We start from the raw sequence: 24,058 nt of genomic DNA, 5'->3' as shown, positions 1-24,058 counted from the left end.
TCAAGAACGTTATCAATTCCCGCCTTTATTATTCAATATTAATATAATATTAGGTACTGATAGTCGATAGAGAACTGAATAAAATGTCTAAAGTAACGTCGTCTTCTGTCTGGATTGTTGGAAATTGAGGCTCAGGAATTTGGAAATACTTACTGGACGAGAAACAGATGGCTTGTCGAATTTGAGTATATAAATGTGCCTTTAGTCCCCCATCTAGAATTAAACACCACTAATTATCCTCATCTCATATCAAGAGCATAGATGTTCATCTCAAAAATCAAGTTAATAATGAATACATCAATTCATACTTTAACTCTAGTCTCACAAAGATTCTTATTGCATATAATATACCCTCATCTATTGCTAATCATCCTACGTTCAAAGAATTTATGGAGAAATACACGGTTAAACCCTTCCCTCCCAGAGGAACCATCATTAAATTAATGGAGAATGTTGGTAATGTTGTCATATATAGAAAAAACCCCATTGTAAGTTGTAAAGTTGATGTAATTTTCAGCATGTTTAGAGTGATCCACACCAAATTACGATCAAGTTATCTGTAAAAAGTGTAAAATGTTTACTAATTTCGAAATGGAACTCTGAATTTTGAAGATATTTTAAATCATTTTTATCATATTTTTAAAATATGATTCTATTTTAGCTAAAAATATCAAGAATTATGATACACAACTCATTAAATGGCAAAAACAACTGCTGAAATGGTTACAACAACGGGTGTAGTAGCTTTGGATGGTTCTGCAACTAGTTTGTCTGACACTACTTCCTTCACTTAAAGACTTGGGTATGATCATTAGGGTTTCCAATATTAGATAGTCCATAAATATTTTTTTTTATCACTTAAGGGTTAACTATGGTTAATAAGCTCTAAGAAATGGTGTTCAGAAAACTCATAAAATGCAAAAACAACTGTTTTAATGGTCACGACAACGGGGGTAGTTGCATTGGTGTAGCATTATAATTAGCCATTGTGTGTATCCTTGATGATAATAGTATGTTGTTATACAAGAATAAATAACAAGGAAAAAATCTTTTTTTATGCTCTTAATAAAGAGTAATATCGCTTGACATTATTACATAATTAGCTTTTGCTCTAACTTTTAACGATGGATTTAATTCTAACATTTTTTTTATTAGGAAACTTATTCTCTAATTTTATGATTTTGACATTTACTTTATTATTAATAATTATTTAGATCTTATAGGTACAGATATATCTATCTTGTGCACAATTGTATATATCAACTTCCACATGAGGAAAAAACGGTGATTATCTTTTTGATTAAACTCCACGTCTGGCTTGTGTTTTGCAACCTAAAGTTATGACATTTTTAACTGAATTCCGATGTCAGAACAAGAGAATTTTATTTGGATTAATCTATTATTTCAATACTCTGTGTTTATAATTTATTGTTATTATTAGTTATATGATTCCAATTGTTTAATTTTCTATATTTAACATAAATGTATGATGGTTTATTTTTTAGTAAAAAAATTATATTTCATTTAAGCCTCCTTTTTTACACTTGGAACTTCAAATATAATACAAATCTCTTATATTTCTTCACATAAAGTTGCTAATATGATATATTATGGAATGAGTAATCAAAAACTAAAGATCTTCACCCTAAGTAATAAATTACTATTAAATTTATTAATTAAAGTATAATAACGTGTATTTATAATATTGAATTGAAAAAGTATGGGTAAATAAAAACAAACAACTAATATAAATGGTTAACTATACCAAAAAATATTAATTAGACAGCTTTAATAGTAGTTATGCAGAGAAAATCATACAAATTAATAATGACAAATGATACAATACATAAGTTATAATCATTGAATATTACAAATGGATTCATCAAATGTAAATTATATATAAACAAAATATAATAGGACCGTTTTATACAGAAATTATAAAGATTCCTATGCTAAATGGATACGTAAGGCTTATGTTGAATCGATTTTGACTTATAAAGCATGTATAAGGGCACTGCATATAATAACCAAAGAGGTCCACATTGAGAGGTTGAGAATAATAAATAGATTAGCATGCCTACTGTTTTGGAGTGTGATGAGATTTACACCAACAAGAACTATGGAAATCTTGCTCAATATCGAACTTTTACAGCTAAGTATAAAACGACGAGTACTAGCAAACCGTAAGAGAATAGAAGAAAACATTAGTAACCTGGATTCCTACAAATAAAACCAAAGGAGGGACTTGGCTGATGCAAGAAGAGGTGAAATCAATTTTAAGGTTCAAAAATCGATGACAAAGTTTTGTATAACATATGAAGATAATTGTATTATAGAGCGCTGTAGCAACACACTGTTTTTCAAGCAGAACTGGATGGTATTTTAAAGGCATTACGTGCTCTCAATAATATGGAAAATTCTTTCAAAGGCCTAACAAAATTTTCCGGGAAAGTTCAGCTGCTATTAGTTCTATTGCTAAAAATGAAGGCTTTTTCAAATGTCAACAAGTTAGGCTGATAAAAGAAATAAAAAGTTTGAAAAGGAATGTGACAATAACTTGGTTAAAAGGCCTTTGGGGTTATACAGGAAATGAATATGCAGATACGCTTCCCAAGAATGGCGGAACTATTCCTGAAGAATCTGAAGTGGAAGGTCCCAAAAGTGCAGTTTTTTCCAAAATAAATAAGTGCATTAGGAAAAGATAGAAACTTGAATGGATAGAAAACACAACTTGCCTACAAGCAAAATTCTTTTGGAAGGACCTAGTTCGGAATAGAAACTTTTTAAAAACAGGAGAGCATCTATAAACATTATAATTGCCTTCATTACAGTGCATGTTCTCTTAAGGAAGCATCTAAAGATCATGGGAATGGTAAAAGATGCATCATGCAGATTGTGTGGAGATACAACTGAGACTCTAATTCATTTAAGGGTAGAGTGTGATGCCCTGGAGGGTATAAGGAGGGAAATATGGAAGACTCGCCCTAATAAAAAATAAATTTTACTCTACATTGAAGCCGTTAAGAATACCAAGGCTGCAGAGTAGGAGTCGTGAAGTCGGAACAGGTACCATTTTTGGTGGAGTTGGAGTCAGGAGTCGGAAAATTTGTACCAACTCCGGCTACAAAATTTATTATAATTTATGTAAACAATACTTATTCATAATTTAATGCTTATATTGAGTATTCGTAAAATTATTTTCTAAATTGTTATTAATCATCAGTATTAAGTACTTACCATTCATTTATGAAATTTATTAAGTTAACTAATTTATAAGTTTACTTCAGAAATGTTGAACGTGCTTCATCGTCCATGCAATCGGAGTTCCCGTACACTTTTCTAAAATCTAAATTATTATGTTGGGTAGAGGTTAGCCATTAGCCGTACAATTTTATTAATTAGACTTATGAATAGTCAATCTCATCAGAGAAAGGTGCAACATTGCAGTGAGATGTTGTGTGTATTATGTATTATTGTTCCTGGGTTACGAGTACATAAATTATTTTCCAAAACTTATGAATGTATTATTTCTATATTATATCTATATTTAAAATATATATACTCAAATGACTCAATGGTACTTATATTGGCTATAAAGCATATTAGTAAAAAATAATTTTGTGTTTCAGAGTCAGGTACATTAAAAATACTGGAGTTCAGGCAATTAGGTCTCATTGTTTGCAGAACAGATTAACCCTCGACCCCTGAAGAAGACTGGCTATTTTAAGGAAATTTTTTAAATCGGTGTTGTTATTTTTATAGACTGTTTTAGGCCCTTGTTGTAATTTTATAATTTTTTTTTCTAAAAGATGTGATTTTAGTAGATGAAAATATATCCCAGTTTTAGGGGTATATGTTACAAGGGTGCCCGTATTTAATTGGAGTTTCTGTGGCTACTTTCTACTAATCTGGTCTATTGTTAAAAGTGTATAGTACATTTATACATATATTTAATATGCAGAGTATCAAAATGTAGTAAAAGTTGGTTATTTCACGGACAAATGACTAATTTCACACATTTTTTCTACTTCCTTGTCGTCTACTAATGTCAGGATTCTTTTTTATCGGGGTCCCCAATGTAGTGTCTTAACAACACTCTACTAATATTTCACTTTAAATATAACTAAATATATAAAATAATTATAACCTCTTCAGTCGTTCAGTACAAAAATATAACTCCTTTATTATTGTTAGTACATGTATAAATTAATGATAAAAAGAATGAAGTAATAGATCATCACTTACTAGTCAACTCCAAAAAGTTATATGATAAAATCAATTTTAGAGGCACCACACCCAGGGATGATTTGGATAAAATTATTGCAGAATGGGGTAATTTTTATCTAGCAGTATCATACAGGAATTTGGAGTCACTTAGAAAATAATTCGCCACCATGTTGTCCAACTTGACCTCAAATAGGATTTTCGAAGACCTGATGAGTTATCTCTTCAATTTCATGAAACGGACGACGTCGCCGACGGTAAAAATCTTCTCTGTAAGGAAGCTTTTCAGGGGTAACCTCTCCCATAATTGGTACCTCATCGAAGAATAAAAATAGAGAAAAAATACTTAGGATTCCTAAGACGGTCATTTAATCATGGTTTTGGGTGCCATTACAAGGGATGGGAAAGCTATGCTCCCTCATTGCTTTCCGGTAACCGCTCAAAAATGAAATTGGAGGTGTAGATTGCTATACCGGAATTAAATCCTGTGAATTATTATCGAGAAGAGGGTTTGTGCGACACGTCATCCAAATAACTAAGTATTGTAGGCATCAATTTAAGAGAAATGTACCTTAATTGATCAAAAAAAAAAAATCCATGCTGGACATAGCTTCAGATCTTATTTGGAGAAATGTGTGGCAGCAGAAGGCCAAAAAATTATACACTTATGCATATATCCAAAATATATACTTATAACATTTTCTATAATTATTACTAATTAATTAATTACAGTATGTGAAAGTTTTATTTCATTGTAATATCAATTTATTTAGTGTACTGCGTATCATTCCATGATAAATGTGTATGAGAAAACAGATTTGACTAAAATTTGATATGTCGTACTACTCACAATAGATCAGCTCAAAAATGAAAAAGAAAGAAAAAAAACCCAAACAACTGTACATTGGGAAAACTGTAGAATTCGTAGTAAAGGTGTGATTTCTTAAAATCATAACTTCATTTATATTAAGTTTCATTGGTAATACCACTATATAGGAAAATTGGAAATGGAAGATGATTTTTATTTTGACAGACCACAGATATCTAAAGAAAACTAATAAAAGGTGAATCAATTGTGTTTTTTTTTTATTGTGACTAATTTTTTAAAATCGTTTAAGATAATACTGGGGCCTCTCTAGGGATAATCGGAATAATATTTTATTAAAAGAAATGGAGGATAATTAGTTGAAAAACAAATACATCCCTCACTTTTTCAGAAAAAAATCCTTCTAACTCCATTTGGTGTTGACACACCACAAATTATCTATCCATAGAGGGGTTCGATAGGGATATTTTCTTTTTCCTACGTTTTTCAAAATGCAATGGATTGTCTATACAAAATGATAAACTTGCATTAAGTGATAAAAAGTATATCGTCGTAAAATATATCTCTGAAGTGTCCCTTATCAGCTGATGATGTCACTTTTACTTCTTTTCTTTTCTTTTTATCCAGAGAAGATGTGACGGATTCCCTTTTTGCAATCTTTAAAAAATTGGAAAACTTTAAAATTCAGTTATGTCTATTCGATAACACAAAAAACACAATTACCCTAATAAATTGAGAAGAAGATCTGGGGTCACAATTTAGTAAATTCAAATTTGTCACCAAAGCATCCTAACTTGAAAACTCAAGGTCTGGCACTTTACTATCGTAACTAAAGTTATCCACATCTTGAGATATCCTCCTATTTCTAATGTTATATGTGAGCGTCTTGACAAACTAAGGGAAAAATAAATTTGTGGTGGATCAACACCCAAAATTTCTAGATCCCGCATAATTTCTCAAATAGAAGAGTGGTATCTTGGAACAACAAATATTGAAACTATGTGGAAAGAACTCAACTTATCTTAATTTACTACATAAAGGAAAATCAGTGATTTCTAACCTATAATGATAAAAATAAGTTCAAGAGAGAAACAGGATAATATCTTATTGACTGACTATTTGTGGGACTATCAGAGTTATTTAGCTTGAAGAAAAAATTTGGTATCTACTGAAAACACATTGGCAGGGCATGGAAGTCAATAATGAATTAAATTCTACAATGCATGGGCTGTAACGAACCTTTGAACTTTAATCCAAGGTTGAGTGGTCTGGATGAGTTTTTCAGAAGAGGAAAACTAACTTCTGCTGGACAATATCTATCTCGTAGAGATATAGGGCTGATCATTTTCATTCTGTTAATTAGAACTAAGATATTAGTCTCATGCTACTTTTCCAAAACCTAGAACCTCGAGCCTTCCACAACCTTCTTCATAGCATTGAAAGCACTCCTTAACAGTAGAATAAGATCTACAATATACAGTTTCAACGACAGTGGTTCGTCTTTTATCGCAAATAAAAGATTAGAAAGACTAGACCTGAAAGTGTGTAGGTATTCGAACCTAAAACAATACTAAAAAACAACTTAACAGATTCCCATCCCAAATGGTTGAGATACTGATTGACGATCACCTTTCTTTTCACTTATAACTAGAGAAAATTGTTGAATTTAGACTGTGCTTCTGGACGTCATAAATGTCGAGACTTACTCCAATGGGAAAAGTTAACACCACGGTTACCTATTTAATTATGAAAAAAAAGAAGCAAAAAAAAAAAAAGAGTAGACGCAAAAACCGTTTTTAATTTATTTATGTTTAATGGTAGTTTTTTCGATACAAACATATTAACTTTATTCATACCCAATAAGTATGCAAAATATAAGAGTTGGGTCTCAATGGAAATTACCTTCTTTTAGACATTTAATTGGAAATGTTATATTTGCTGTTAAAGTTAGCTCTTCATATGGAATGCCCCAAATGTATTGTATCAACTTTGAGCATTTTCAGCAGCCAAAAGAAAAATAACAATAATAAAGCTAATATTTCTACTAAACTAGACCTACTAAAAGAAAATACAGGTCTTTGATGAATTAACTATTTAAGCTTAAGACGAACTCTTTTTCCTCAAAAGCCAATAAAAAGTAGAGATGCTTTTTTTTTTTGTTTTTTTTTTCACGCGAAACCTTTAGATATTACCTTTAGATTTAGATATAATTTTTTCATGATTTGATGAGAAAATATGAAATGAAAGTATACCTATGAAATGAATATTAAATTTTGCCAAAAATAAAGAAAGTATAATTTTATGTAAATTAATTTTTAACTAATTTAAAAGTTGAATCAGGCCAAGGAATTGCACCAAGGTAAACGCGCAACCATTAAGAACCCTGTCCTAGTTCAAGAAAAATATTTCAGTTTTTTCAGTGCATTCTAACTCACTCAACCTGAATCCTTAGGATTTATACGTGTAAATCTAATTGGAAGAGCAAGTTTGTGAAAGACTTCACGACACCATCACAACATCGAAGCCATATATCAAGAAGTATTGTACTATGACACCCACTCAGAAACTTGTTGCTGTCTACAAGTACTTCAAGCAACGTCTAGGGCTTGTAATTGAGACCATGAGTGACCAAGTTGGAAAAGTATTATACTTTAATGTATATATTTTAATTTAAATAAAAAAAAAGGTCTAAAGAAGAGTTTCCCAAACTTTTTCGAGCTGGCGCCCCCTTAGCCTCAATATAAACTTATAGCGCCCGTATTCTATAAATAAATATAAGTTTTTCTTCCAAAATGAAAATGGGTATGTGGTGTAAGAATAGTAATATTAGTTCCTCCATATCAGGTTTAAACTTACTAAAGACAAGACGTAAATCCCTTAGTTTGGTAATTTTAAGCTTGTTGATTTGATTGAAAAAAGTAAGGCAATTACACTGAACGTCCGTTCTACCAAATATGATAATGGAAAAGTAATGAAATATATTTTCACCTTATTTCATAATACTCGATAGAGGTCAGATACATTTTTTTTAGCCAAAATCTTGTTATAATATCTTAAGCTTTGGACTTAGCTCAATGTCGTTTGCCCGCAAGTCATACTTTCTCTTTCTATCTTGAAATTGGAGACAGCGACAGTGGATAGTGTTTTTACTACCTTTTAATAATAATTAAATAAATTCGAATTAAAAATATATAATTTGAGTATGAGGATAGGCATATTGACTCAATCAATCATAATTTCTCGAAGTAGTTTCCACGTATGATTAGATAATCATTAGAGTTTTTACTCTAAATTTCTATTTATGTATACTTATAGTAATTTTTGCATTTATTTGTTGTTTGTAAGTTTTAGTCACTTAAAATTTTTCCAATGCTAAATTAAACATATTTTCCTTCGAGTTTGATGAAATTATTAAAGTATATAATTACTTTTACTCTCAAATGGAATAAAAAAATAAATTTTTAACTAGTTTTTAGACTTTCAACAGGTCCTCTTAGATATAGGTGCAAAAGTAAATCCAAAGTTTATAAACATTTCCTTGAATTTCGAAGAAAAATTATTTGCCAAATTGTAGCTAATGAGAAAATCTGTTCTGTAGAAATTGCTGGTGTCTCGGATAGCACTGCATTTAATTTAAAGACGCACTTGAGTTTTTTAATATAGAAGTTTTATACAAAAAAAAAAAAAGAGATCATCTAGTTATATAAGGACATCTTATCTCAATCCTTTATGACAGATTTTGTCGAACATCGACTCTGAGGAAAAACAACCTTTGGTGCAATGAATAAAGGCACATCAATGAATTACTCAGACACTCGTTCCCTTGCATACACATTAGTGCCAATCATCATAATTGAGTGATGAACGATTATTCTCTGAAATGAAATTGATTTTAATTGTGCAGAGGTAATTAATGAAGGAGTCTCTACTAAATGTAATCCTTCTCTTAAGAGAAAACTAGGATATGTAAATACTTGTTATTTGTTTTTTCTAATAAAGAACTTGTAAATATACATAATCGTAAAGAAAATATTTAGTTTCGAAGTTTTTTTATCTTCTATTTTTATGAAAATCTAAACTATATTACTTAGGTTCCTATTGTTCATATACTTTTGTATATGGACCACCTTGCACAATTTGAGAGTGTTTTTTATCTTTTTATCGTAGTGTTTATCAAGATTGATATACATATATCTCTCAAAGTGTGTGAATTACCAGATTTAGGAATAGGGCTTGAAATTCTAATTAAATTCGAGACTCTAGATCGAAATTTAAGTCGGACTTGGTCTTGAAGTTCAAGTCAGACTCGGGACTTGCCCTGAAATTGAAACTAACCCACAGCCCTGATTCCAATGTGGTGACAAGTAATTTGGCTATTTTGAAGAAGATTTCAGATTGAATAATTTTGGGAATTGCAACGACCTTCAGACATTCCAATAGAAGTCTACAGAAGTTAATAAGTATGAATGTTTTTGAAGAAATTGATCTATTTTAAAAACCATTTAATAGATTATTATTTTATTGTTTCGTTATATTTTATTGTATAAGCCATCAAAATGAATTTTTACACGTAATGTCACAATGAAAATATTTTCACGTAAAAAAGATCAAGCATGTCTATTTTCAATTTTACTAAAACTTTTATATAATAATTTTTAATATATCATATACATATACAATCAGTTTTTAAAGATGCTTTCGATTCCACTTCAATACTACAGATTAAAATGTGAGCTAAGGAAGAGTAAATTTCTGAATATATAATATACTAAATATTATACTTGAGTTTTTGCAATATATATGCTTGGTTTTTAGCATGAAGGCAATTTCCACTCTGCATCCTTTTTAGTCAGTTTCATGCGACTGCCCTGCCCAAATATCTTTAATACTTTTGGGTTTCAAAAGAGAGGGTCTGCCCGTTTCTACATACAAAAGAAAACGTTATCCAGTCACTTCGAACATGCAGCGCCTATATATAGAGGTGTCCGCATTAAGGGGGGAGATGCTACAGCCCTCCATCTCCGCAAATGGAGAAATTTTAAAAATAACTTTTTGTATAAAACATCAAATTTAAAACTAAAACTAAAAAAAAATTATAAAAACAAGAAAATTATCAAACTAAAAAAAAGGTAAAAAACAAACAGAAGAACAATTAAAAGTTAAAATAACGTTAGTGACATAGTCTTCATTTGCCTGAAGAAGTAGTCCATATCTTTAATTACTTTGATATGTAACTTAATAATGGGGATAACGTCTGTAAAGTTTAAGTCCTTTTAGTCTTTTTTTTTGCTTATATTAATTGTTGGGTTTTTGTAATAATCGTGTCGACCTTGCCTTCCTCCTATCCTCAATAGTGCCATAAAAATTCATCTTTACCAGCTATTGCTCCAAAATTATCAAGCAGTCCATATAAGATCTGCTCATATATTAGCCTAAAAAAGCCTGCACCTCCAGAAGAGACAGTCAGCAGTCTCTTTTGCTTAATTACAAAACGGGCAAATACTCCTCTGGGCGTTAAAGAATTTTTCCCCAACCTCCAAGTAATCGATATTTGAACCATTTCTCAGAAGATATCAAATATTTATTTTTTATTACGTAGATGCTGTTATATACTCCTTTGTTGATGTTTCTACTTTCGCAGTCGTCACAAAAAGGAGCCATAGGGATTTTTTGAAACATCTTCTGATCTCTGACGTAGAAACTATCGAGGTTTTCATCCTGAACGGCACCAGAGGCCTTTCGTCGACCTTAAAATAACCTAACTTTGATCTAAACGACTGTTCAGCCATTTTATCAACTAGAGAGGTCGACCATCGTACGTCCGCAGCAATATCGGTGGAGATGGTTCGCACTTCCCCAAAATTAAAGCGTCCTCCTATGGGCAACACCCAAAGGAGTGAAAAATCAAACTGCGTAGTAACATCTATGCACAGTTTACACAGATACTGAATTTGTTTGGAGTATAATGCGTTCTTAATAATATTTTTAAAACTAGCAAAGGGATTACCCATAAGTATTGTTGATAATATTGTAGAGAAAAACGCGTGCAAGGAGGAGGGGAAAAAAAAGACATATGGTATCATTGTTTAAAATACTGATATGATTATCATCTGCCTGCTTTATTATGATATAACGAATGTATTTATTAGCAAAATGTTTAATGAAGATATACTACGTATAATTGACTTCGACGTTTTTTATCTGTTACAGTAGATTTGAAAACGTCACACTTCATGAAATTGTAATTCATTATGAACCTTATTCTCAGAATAATAGCTAATGAAACGACAAAGTAGAGTATTTGAAATATATTTGAATCTCAAAGTATATGTATTTCTATAAATGACATCAGTACCAACATCCTCCATTAATTTAATGATGGTTCCTCGGGAAGGGATAGGTTTACCCGTGTATTTCTCCATAAATTTTTTGAACGTAGATGATTAGCAATGGATAAGATTAAGCAATAAGCATCGTTGTGAGATCAGAGTTAAAGTCTGACTTGATGTATTCATCGTTAAATTGATTTTATAGATGAATATCGATACTCTTATTATGAGATGAGGATAATGAGTGGCGTGTAATTCTAGACAGGGGACTAAAGGCACATTTATATCGACAAATCCGACAAACCATCTGTTTCTCATCTGGTAAGTATTTTCCAAATTCCTAGGCCTCCATTTTCAGAAATCCAGACAGAAGGCGACGTTATTTTTTGCGTTTTATTCAGTTCTCTATAGACTATCCCCATCTAATATTATTATATTAATATTGAATAATAAAGGCGGGAATGATAACGTTCATGATTGATAGAAGAAGATGTATATTATTTAATCAATGATGCCATAAGTATTTCTTCTCTTCTCCTTGCACGCTTTTCTATTCTTACCAAAATTATCACCCTTACCCATAAGAAAGACTCGTGTCTCTTTCAGAAAAGTCACTGAGAATAAGAGACCAGGGTTCCTCGCTATTTCACATTTTTCTAATCCAGTAAAAGGTCAGTACCTTCCATATTTCAGAGACACTCATCACAAATAGTCCTCTACTATTCAGTGGACCGTGACGCCTATCGTAGGAGATGTTCCTTCTTCTTTTCGTTTGTAGAAATGAGCTCTCTATAGCAGATATGTTGTTAAGAGTGCTTTCATTGTATGGCGTTACTCTTAGAAGATGAACCACTTCATTTGTTATAAAGTAATAAATTATAAAACTCCTTGACTTGATCCCACATGATATTCAAAACTAGATCTTCTTTAATTTCAAAAGTTTTAATGGATTCTTTATTCATTTCATTCCATTTTTTTGCAAGCTCCACAAACACCGAATATTCTAGACTAGTACTCATTCCAAAAATGAACTGCCCGGCAGATTTAATTTAAAATTATCCAATATTATGCGTACAGGCTAAATGAAGAGGAAGTTTTTCTTCAGCTCTTTCAATATGAGACATGCATGAACTCCAGTATTTGATAGTGTTGTATCAAAAGACGTAGCGGATACATTTTTTTTTATATTTCACTCATGTATACTATTACATGCAGCCTATTGTTCACCAGTTGTTCTTTCAATAACAGGTATAGCCATTATTTTTTCATTAAATGAGGCTCCAGTTGCAACTACTCCCAATCTCTGTACATTTAATATCATTTTTGAATCCCAGTGAATTGTTATTCACATGGATACTTTTGATGTTATTTCTCTGAAAGAGTTTTTCACTTTTTTGGATATATTTGTGTGTTTTTGCTCGCGTACTCTGGCTGTTGATGACTTTGAAAGAACAAAATACTCATTTTCTCCCCCACCAGCTTTAATTGTTGCAGCAATCAACAGAGTTGCCATTCTATTCGAAATTTCTCCACCATCAAAGACTTCGGCTATTTCCTAAGATGTGATTACATTTTTTCGGCTGGTTACATGCTGATTTTAAGAAGCGAGTTGATCAGAGAGCTTCCTCTTTTTGAAACAAATTATAGACCCTTTTGAACTGAACTTCCTGGTTTAATCATAGAACATTCTTCATTTTGAAAATTGATTATTGTTTGTACTAATTTGTCAGTAGGCAAACTTGCAAAATCTGAAAGGTATCAATACTTATTTTCTCCTATGTAGGGCGTTTTTCAAATATTAGTATTATTTATAATTACGTATAAATTATAATACTTAATAAAGATCGATTCAAGTCAATGTCGTAAATTTTATCTTTCATAGGTAATTGGATAATCTTGATCCATATTATCTGTCCATAAAAATGTTTTTGATTGTTTTATTGTATTATTTTTGGCATATTTATATATATAAATAATTGACTAATGATTGAAGTTTATAAATTAGTTTTGCATACTTACTTACATCTGATAAATTATTTTTTTTTTTCCTTTGCAATATGAATGTGGCTGTTTATTTCAAAAGAAAAAAATTTACGAAGAAATTGTAAATTTTAAAATAACTTTTATCCAAAAAAATTTTAATTTGTGATTATTTTTATATGCTGCTATTATTATCCTATTATATGCTCTTAATAAGGAGTAATATCGCCGGACATTACTACATAATTAGCTTTTGCTCTAAATGTTTACGATGGATTTAATTCTAACATTTTTTTATTAGTATATTTATTGTTTAATTTTATGATTTTGACATTTACTTTATTATTAATAATTATTTTGATCTCATCGATATCTATCCTGTGCACAATTGTATATGTATAGGAACTTCCAAATTAGGGAAAAAGGGCGATAATATTTTTGATTAAACTCCACGTCTGGTTTCAACTTAAAGTTATTACATATTTAACTGAATTCATGTCAGAACAAGAAAATATTCTTTTGATCAATCTATTATTTCAATATTCTGTATTTATAATTTATTTTTATTATTAGTTATATGATTCTAATTGTTTAATTTTGTATATTTAACATAAATGTATGAAGGTTTATTTTTTTAGTACCTAGATTATATTTAATTTAAGCCTTCTTTTTAAACTTGGAACTTCAAATATATTTCAAAATACTCTACTTTGTCGTTTTATTAGTTATTATTCTGAGAATATGGTTCATAATTAATTACAATTTCATGGAGTGTTACATTTTCAAATCTACTGTAATGGATAAAAAACATCCAACTCAATTATACGTAGTATATCTTCATTAAACATTTTGATAATAAATACTTTCATTATACCCTCAAAAATCATAATAAAACAGCCAGATGATAATCACATAAGTATTTTAAACAATGATGCCACAAGTCTTTCTCCCCCCCCCCCCTTCTCCTTGCACGCGTTTTTCTCTACAGAATTATCAACTTTAATTATGAGCAATGATGTAAATCAGGTTTGTGTATTTTAGCTGGCCTGTTAATTTGTAATATAAAAAAAGTAATTTTCTTTTCATTAGCATTTGCCATTATTATTTAATTCCTGAGTAGCTATCATCTTTTCCTAAATAGATCTAAGTTTTATCATCTATTCAGTACAACTGGATGTAATCTGTAAAATAAAATTATCTTAATTATGTATTCTCGCAGTCACACTTAATTATAATATATACCCCTTTGCCCGCAATATTAATAATATAAACTCAACTGTCAATGTCAGAGTAATAATGATGTTAAATGATAATAAATAATCATCAGATTAAACAATATCCTCTTTATATTCCATACTATAAATTATTTCTCAATCTAAATAATAAATATAATGAAAGAAAAGTGTAAAAAAATATTCTATCCAATGTCCAGTATTTTAGTCCACCTTTTCAGTGTCTAGGTCAAATCCAAGTCCACTTGCAGCAGGTATTTTTGGTTTCAAGTCCTAATACTCTGGGTCTTTTTAGTTCTGAGTCCAAATCTCATGTTTCGGGTCCAAGAAAAGATAAGTAATGTCTGGAGAATGATGAAAGTATTCCTTTTCATCTCTACGACAGAGTTTAAATTTCAAGAACACTACAAAGGTTTATATCATAATTAGTCATTACTATTAATTATTTAGTAATATTTTGAATTTCATGGATGTGACATGTGAATTAATGATTCGAATCGAAATCACTGAAGCGAAATCGTCAAAGTAATCTCTTATTAAACACTGTAGCAAACAAATGACTTGGAAGTCAATTACAATTTTAAATTTGAAGTAGTTATATTTCTCCTTCTATTCCACTCTTCACTCTTTCTTCAGAGGAAATAGGGTGAGTTCAAAGGAAAATCAGTGAAAAAGACGTCATAAAGGAAAGGTCTTATTAAGAGATAAGTGATCTGAACGAATAGATGTCCTTGGTATTTGAAAGTTCATAGCAGACGCAGAAAGAAAAGGAAACGTAACTAAAGTTTCAACGTTGAATTCTTTTTGTGAGACTAAAGTATTAATCCAATACTGCAAAATGTAAAAAAATGCGAAATTAAATGTACTTCGCTATTGGTCTCTTAAATTTTACAGAAGGTGGTATGTTACTCTCAGATTCAAATGTGTACATACAAAAATATTTTTGATCTAGCGATACCCTTTATACATAAAAAAATATTTTTGCACTGTCTTATAAAAGAAAATTCCTAATTGAGCTATAATATAAATTTTTTATTATATAAATAAATCGAAAATTTATGAAATAGTAGTCTCCTTAAGTTGTATACTTGAATATTAGCCTTACTGTACACTGCTAGCCCTTTATAATCCATCTATTTAATTGAGAAAAATTAATAGCCTCCCTTTCTTCTTCCGCAGTCCTTGACGTTTTTGATCAGGGGCAGCACTAAAAAAAGAAGATTTATGTGGCTAAACTTGTAATTAAACATATTTGTTATAGGTGGTAAGGAGTTCTTTGGTGTACTCAATATTTAATTATTAAAGTATGAACGATAAATTTTCTAAAATATTGTAATATTTCTGTAAATGTAAACGGAGAATTTAAAAATCACATAAGCCACTCATTTGAAAATTTCCTAAACAGAGGTTCCATAGAAATTTTCGGAAAACTTTCCAACCTGTTGCAATATTAGAGTTATTCCTTGTCTTTCACAAACTTGATTACTTTATACTTATATGTTTTTTGTTCAAGAATAAAAAAAATAATGATAACTCCTTTGGAAAATAAAAATAAACATTATATAAGTTATAACTGCAAAAAGTATCGCACTCTTCCATTATCATATTTTTTTAGAAATATATAAATAGTTATTTTTTGGCTTACAAATATTCAAACTATTATTCAAAGATGTATTTTTTTTTTTATAATTTCAAATAAGCAATATTTAATTAATATTATAAATAATCTTTAATAAGGATCTGTTGATGATTGTTGCAAGGAACTTTACCGTCAGTAGTCAGACCGTCATTGGTAATGGTCTGACTTTTGACACTTCTAACCTTATATATTATTTTTAATTTACCACTGAATCTCTGATGACCACTCTTTCCCCAGAGTCTTATAGCCAATCCTATTATCTTCCTTTTAATATTCAAATTTCATAATAATATTTTTACTTTTTATAACATAGTGTAGAGTGTATGAATTAGATTAATCATACAGTAAATCGTATTTTCACATAGAAAGAAATTTAATTATTTCTGAATAAAACACCGATTAATAGGATAATTTCATTCGAAAGTTAAGATTTCTTCTTGCAAATTAAACATATAACTACTCAAAATTAAATATATATATATTATATAAAGATAGGGAAAAAATTGATTTTTTTAGTGATTCGATGCTAATTTGTTTCTGTATTTGAAAACAAATGATAATTTCTGCATGTTTTAATAAAAATATGACTACTCACTAAATGTAAAAATCAATAACTTTCTAAAAAAAAAAAAAAAAAAAAAAAAAAAAAAGAGAAAGGAACTCATTTCTTGTGTCATCAAAAGAGCCTTTCTCTTTCTTTTAATGAAGGATCTCTTTGTTGAGGTTATTACTGGACCAACCTCAGTCCTTTTAGTTTTTAAAGCTACCATTATTAAGGGTTGCTATATTTGATTTTCCTTTTATACTGTTATACACTACTTAAAATGGTAAACATTATCTATATCTACTAAATTTAAGGTAAATAACATTATTTTGTTGATATTCATTCATTATTTCGAATGTTCACTCTATACTTAATTTTTTTTGAAGAAGTAATTAATAAAAAAAATTATAAATTGTTATTCATTCTTATTATATAAACTATGAAAATGAAGTTGTTAACATTATTTTTATGTTTTAGAAGATTATGCTGGATCCAAAAATACACTCGTTAATCAAAAAAAAATTCATTTTATACATTAGACAGTAAATATATATATACTTCGGACTGTCAAATATGTCATCTGTTAAAGTTGCTGTAAGGGTTCGCCCCTTTAATAACCGTGAATTAAGTAAAGATTCCTCCAATATTATAGACATGAAAGGGTCACAAACAAGTAATTATTTTCAGTTTTACCAATTAAATAATGGAAAAGTGTTTTATTGGGATTTTTATACATGCGTTAATATTTTCATTAAGTTAATATTTTTCTAACTCTGTGTCATAGTAAAATTTTTTATTAATTTTTATACTTATATAATTTTCCTTTTTATTTTAAAATAAATAGGTGTATTCAATAAAAATAAAGTTTTTTTTTGCAGAAAATTAACGTAGTTTCCCTATAAAAAATTTTATCCTATATAAAAAAATAAGTTAGTTGATTTATATTGTTTTTATTATTATAGTCATCACAAATCCAAAAATACCATTTGGATCAAAAGACTCAACAAAATTATTTAACTTTGATTTTTCTTACTGGTCACATGACGTAAGTTATTTAATGTAATAGAAACCAAATTTATTATTAATTTTAAATATAGCCTCAATCGAAAGGTTTTCATAATCAAGAGAGGGTTTATAATGATTTGGGAGAAGAAATGCTGACACATGCTTTTGAGGGATATAATGTATGTATATTTGCCTATGGTCAGACTGGAGCAGGAAAATCTTACACCATGATGGGGAAGCCTGATAATATTAATGAAGGAATAATACCAAGACTTTGTAAAGATTTATTCTATAAAATTAATCTAGGAGAAAAAGATTTTATACAATACTCAGTTGAAGTAAGTAAGAACTTCATCAATACTTTAATTTATATTTAATTATTTTTGACAAGGTCAGTTATATGGAAATTTATTGTGAAAGGGTTAGAGACTTGCTTAATCCAAAGAACACGGAAAATTTAAGAGTTAGAGAGCATCCACTTCTTGGACCCTACGTTGAAGACCTATCCAAACTGGCAGTAACATCTTACGAAGGAATACATGAGTTAATGGATGAAGGAAATAAAGCTAGAACTGTTGCTGCAACAAATATGAATGAAACATCATCAAGGTCACACGCTGTGTTTACGATCATTTTTACACAACAACGTCATGATAATCATTCGGGCTTGACTGCTGAAAAAGTTAGCAAGATTTCTTTGGTTGATTTGGCTGGATCGGAACGAGCGGAATCAACAGGAGCTAGAGGAACACGACTTAAAGAGGGAGCAAATATAAACAAAAGCTTAACAACCCTGGGAAAAGTTATTTCAGCACTTGCAGAATCTTCCTCAAATACTCATTCAAATCGAAAAAAGAAAAAAAATGAATTTATTCCGTTTAGAGACTCAGTTTTAACATGGTTATTACGTGAAAATTTAGGAGGAAATTCAAAGACTGCAATGATAGCTGCTCTTTCTCCAGCTGATATTAACTACGATGAAACATTATCAACTTTAAGATATGCAGATAGAGCGAAGCAAATAGTTTGTAAAGCAGTTGTTAATGAAGATGCTAATGGAAAATTAATAAGAGAACTTAAGGAAGAAATAACAAGGTTAAGAGATCTGTTAAAAGCAGAGGGAATAGAAATGAAAGAAGGTAATACCTTTTACTAAAATATTTTAAGATAAGAAAAAATTTAAATGTAAGTACTCTCCCATACAAAAGTTAATTGATTGTTAAAAATAAAAAAATACTTTTAAGTTTATACTGACTACAACAGGTGACAACCGGTAAAAAAACTCTTTAAATTCCAATCTTTGCACAAAAAATGTTGAAGTAAATTTTTAATTTTTTTAATCATATAAATACATTTTAATTTCTTTCTCAAATGTCCAGGGTCAGTAAATTAAGTATCGTCCGACTTGTCTTGTTATTCTCTTTGAATAACTGTAAAAATAGTTTATGAACCCAAATCTTAACCATTTATGTACCCTGGTGCTTATAGTGGAATAGTTAGTAGCCTTTGATGTATTTAACTATCGATTTCACAACTTTTATTTGATAATTAAACTTTGGTATGAATCCTTTTCCAAAAATTTCAAATAGATAAAAAGATGATTTAAGTAATTTTGCCTAAAAACCTCAAAGTTCAGGAAGATTATATTGCTATATGGTCAAGATTTGGTTACAATAAGTTTTACAGAATTTTTTTAGTATTTTATTTTAAGTACAAAAAAAAAACTGAATTTATAAATCTCCAGTGTAGCATACCAAAGGTTGGCAATCGTCACTAATCGTCAATATTTAACAATTAGTTTGCTATATTTGACCGATCAATCTTTCTTTATAATTGATTTTTTTTAAAGGTAATAATAAAATTGTAGTACCAATTTTAGTAGTAAAAATCCTAGTAACATATTTGGTTAAAATTGAAGTTCCACCAAAAAAAAAAAAATCATCTTCTTCCCCTATGGATATAACTATATACTCTATTATAATATAGCAAAAACTTTTTTGTGAACTCAAAATATAACATTTATTTGTCAGAAAAAGAAAAAAGAAAAACAGTAGGTTAAATATATTTAGTAATGATGTAAGAATAATAATTTTGCGAAAGCTAAATATAGTTGTTGTTTTTTTCCTAATGGATGAAGTTATGTTCATCGAAAAGATCCACATTACAGAACTTTATTTTAATATCTACATTAATCTTCTGCAAAGTTTAAACAAAATATGTTAGAAAAATATATAATGTAAAGATTGTCATCACATAGTCTATACAATTCGTTCTTCTTACAATTTATTGAGTAGTTAAGATTTGTAAATAGAGATGCTACTAATAAATAATAACGTTTATTTGATCATCTGTGCAAAAACTTTATTTTTTTTAATGTCGGAAGACCTCAATATTTACAAGTTTCTGCAAATAAATATCAAAGATATATTGTTATAAATATTTTGATTAATCTATGAACAGAACATTTGAATAGAAAAAATGTTGTATCTGGTTATAAATTCCACATAAAAATACTTATTATTTTAATGTTTTCCTATTTTATAAATATATTTAGTAACAATATTTTAGTATATTTATCAGTTTAACCAATACAATTTTTAATAATAATTTTAGGAATCATTGAAAAAAACTCAGAAGTTAACTTAAATAAATCTAATAAAATGAGCTCTAAATCTTCAATAGCAGAAGAAGCGGTAGATCAACTTCATGAGAATGAAAAACTGGTGGCTGAACTTAATGAAACGTGGGAAGAGAAACTGCGTCGAACGGAATCGATTCGGCATCAAAGAGAACAGGTATTTGCAGAAATGGGTGTTGCCATAAAAGAAGATGGTCAAACAGTTGGATTTTTTTCTCCAAAAAAGACACCTCATTTAATAAATTTAAATGAAGATGCAACTCTAAGTGAATGTCTTCTTTATTATATAAAAGAAGGTGTCACGCGTATTGGATCCCCCGAAGCCAAAACTCCACAAGATATTCAATTAGTTGGAACTCATATCCGTCCTGAGCATTGCGTTTTTGCAAATTCCGATGGAAACGTTCAATTAATACCTAATGATGAAGCCATATGTTTTGTAAATGGAAGGAAAGTGGACAAGCCAATAATTTTGAAGACTGGTATGCGAGTAATATTGGGTAAAAACCATGTATTCCGATTTAATCATCCCACTCAAGCGCGAGAGAGGTTTATTTCTAATAGTCCTCAAACAGAGACCGAAAAAAATGATGCCGATTGGGAATACGCATCTGAAGAACTTATGGCGAAACAAGGGATAGATCTTAAACAGGAAATGGATAAGAAATTAAGAGAACTTGAAGAGCAATGGAAAAAAGAGAAGGAACAAACACACCAAGCATTTCAACAAGAAAGAAAGGTACATTTCAATTATTATCATTTAAGATAAAAAATTCAATGTACTAAATAGTATTGACAATTTTTTTTAATTTTTGATATAAATTTTGAAAAATAACTATGAGATTTTCTTTATATAAACTTTATACTTTCACTATACAACTGCATTTTTGCCCACCAGCTGAAATTTACATTTATTAATGTTATTAAAACTGTAAAACACAAAAAGAAACATTATAACATTCTACCGACATAAGTTTTCCATTTAGAGCCTCTTTTAAATCACGTTTTTAAAGTAGAATTTCAATTGAAGGTCATATTTTGACGTAAACAAATATATATAGATAGAAACTAAAGTTTAAACCAATTCATAGGATATTACACCAAATGACAGATTCATGATATATTATATTATTTTCATTACAATTCCTAAAAAAATGGAATATTTGCGCAACCAAATTAAATATAAGTTAGTAGTTTATTTGAGTAATTGTAATCAGTTATTCATATTTTAGAGGCAAAAAGATTAACTTCAATTTAAATATGCTCCTTATTCAATGTATTTAATTAGTGTTTAAGTAATAAGTTTCATTATAATATTTATTTGTGTGTTGGAAATATTTATTCCTTAATTTATAAAGTATGAGTTTTAATGCCATTTTTGTTACATCACATACAGTTTATAAATTAGAAAATGAAAAATGGTAATTGCTATCCTTTTTTTTTTGTTAATTATTTAACAATCTATACAGAATTGTTTTTTAAAATTTAAAGGTTGAGATTTCGTTGGTACGGAAGTCATTTGTGCAATTTTGGAATAGTCCTGTTATAATAGCTGTGCTTCAGAAAACTAAAATTTGTTTCCTGTTGGTAAAAAAAGTGATATCCTTGTTTGTTTCTAATTCGAATTCTTGTCAGAATATACATATATATTTAAATAAAACTAGAGGGGGTCCCCGCTTTTTGCAGTTTTTGGGAACAAAAAATCCGTACTATATGGAATCTGCATTGTACGTGGACTTTTTTTAATATTAAAACCGGTAAAATAGGAGAAATTATTTTTCAAAGTAAACTTTTCCTATATATATATATATAGTATGTTTAGGATAATTAAAAACATTCTATTCAACATAAATTATTTAAAATAATATAAACCTGACAAGGTATATGTAAAATAATTGTAAAATTTAATTTTAATCGGCTATTCCCTCTATTTTTAATCAGTTTGTTTCAATAATGTAAAATTTAAATAATTGGAACTTAACCAACATTTATTCAGCAACCTTTTAAATTGCAAGTTTGTATAATTAATTATTGATAACCAAAAGTTTAAAGTCTAGAAATCTAATTAAATACTTACAGGACACTCCCCTGTATTTTTAAATTATACACTTCTACTATATGAACATATGGGCATAGTATGAACGAACAAATTCACAGGAAAAATGAGGTTGTTCAGAATTATTTGGTGTATTTCAAGACAACAAACGAATCCTTGTGATAAAAGCATCTTCTACAGCAAAGTTCCCTGTAATTATAGTTTCTTCTCTATTTTAGAGAAAGCTCTAAAACTTAGCATCGGCCAAGATTCATTTTAGAGAGAATAAAAGTTCTTGAAACTCTCCTAGTCAGTTCCCCTACAAAGACTGGAAGGCTGAATGTCCATTGTTGGAGACCATGTTCAACATTTCCCTCTACAGGTTTGGTTTTGTAGGAGTTCCATTCTTTGCAGAAGTTATTGAGTTGAGACAATCAATTTAAGTAAGGAGGTTTGCTCATGTTCTCCTGTCCTTCGGAGCCGAAAAAGACCATAGGCTGTATTCGAAAGGAAATCTTATCTCATGAAAATAAATTTCAAGGCTCCATATTTAAATCCTTGACTCAAAAATCATATGGGGGTTTCTCTAGATTTGGAGGAATTGATGGAAATTCCTGAGGTTCAACCAGAGTTGGGAGAGCTCAATAATTTCACTTTAACCAACTTTATTTTCAAACTTTAATCGCTGTAGAAACCCACTTTGTAAAAGCGATGCTGATGTGTTGCCGTCAGATTTCCTTCAACTCGACCAAAATGCCAAGCCCATAAACTTAATTATGAATGTTCAAAATCTTTTCATCAAAAGTAGTTTGCTAAGGCAATATCCAAATCGAGATGATTGTCACATTTTTATGAGGGTTACCATGGAAAAGGAAAAGATTGAAGGATATGTTTCAACCCAAGGTATATAGAAATACTAGGTATGTTCGTAAGCATTTGGGCCAGCGTTCTTGTTTCAAGTACTCGTACCGCACCGCCTGGTGGTCAAGCTAAGCCGTTGGTGACGTCAGGGAGATGATAGACTAGTGACGGGTATGGTTTCTGAAAATTCTAGACTTGTCCGAGATTGCTATTATTTTGTTTGGGCCGGTTCAAATCTACAGTCTGGATTTTATCAATATCGGTATACGGTCTGGATCAAAAAATAGATCTACGGTCATCATCAAAAATCGATCGAAATCAATGTAAATGCTTCAGACATTGTCAAATCTGAGTTTGTCATATCAAGCAATACATATTTTAATTTGAGAATGCGGCCGAAGACTAAGTAAGTGCTCCCACATGCTATTACCTGATCTTTTTATACACATTATCGATATTAAATCTTCGAAAATCTTCCTTCTCTGCTACTGTAAATATGTTCATAAGTAATCTGCTAAGATGCCCTTTTCAAATTTGAAACTCATTTGATTAAACCTAGGTAAATGCTCTTATCTTTTCGCCATATTCAGCCTCTTCAACACCATCTATTCTCTTTACTTTGCATTTGCAAATATAGTTTTTGCCATCTTCACTACCGTCAAAATGATTGATAACTGACGATTTTATATTAAAACCATAATAATTATAAGGATAATAATCAAATTAAATATATTATTCCTTAATT

General features: G+C 29.6%; 1 protein-coding gene across 5 annotated transcripts in view; it reads left to right on the top strand.

Moving 5' to 3' along the window:
* The first annotated feature begins 16,885 nt into the window (after positions 1–16,885).
* The window catches only part of unc-104 (kinesin family member unc-104), a 66,225-nt gene continuing 59,052 nt past the window's right edge, over positions 16,886–24,058 (top strand). For 4 of the 5 annotated variants that reach the window (XM_040722678.2, XM_040722677.2, XM_071892154.1 and 1 more), the window contains exons 1-6: positions 16,886–17,088; positions 17,252–17,447; positions 17,737–17,819; positions 17,872–18,117; positions 18,171–18,918; positions 20,393–21,156. In XM_040722678.2, the coding sequence (XP_040578612.1) occupies positions 17,348–17,447; positions 17,737–17,819; positions 17,872–18,117; positions 18,171–18,918; positions 20,393–21,156 (1,941 nt within the window). In that variant the 5' untranslated portion in view covers positions 16,886–17,088; positions 17,252–17,347. The remainder of the gene's footprint in view (positions 17,089–17,251; positions 17,448–17,736; positions 17,820–17,871; positions 18,118–18,170; positions 18,919–20,392; positions 21,157–24,058) is intronic. The other variant, XM_071892155.1, reaches the window with a different exon arrangement.

Source organism: Lepeophtheirus salmonis, chromosome 12 (assembly GCF_016086655.4).
Source record: "Lepeophtheirus salmonis chromosome 12, UVic_Lsal_1.4, whole genome shotgun sequence".
Taxonomy (NCBI): Eukaryota; Metazoa; Arthropoda; class Copepoda; order Siphonostomatoida; family Caligidae; genus Lepeophtheirus; species Lepeophtheirus salmonis.
The sequence above is the reverse complement of the archived record's forward strand: the minus strand, read 5'-3'. Positions and strand labels throughout refer to the sequence as shown.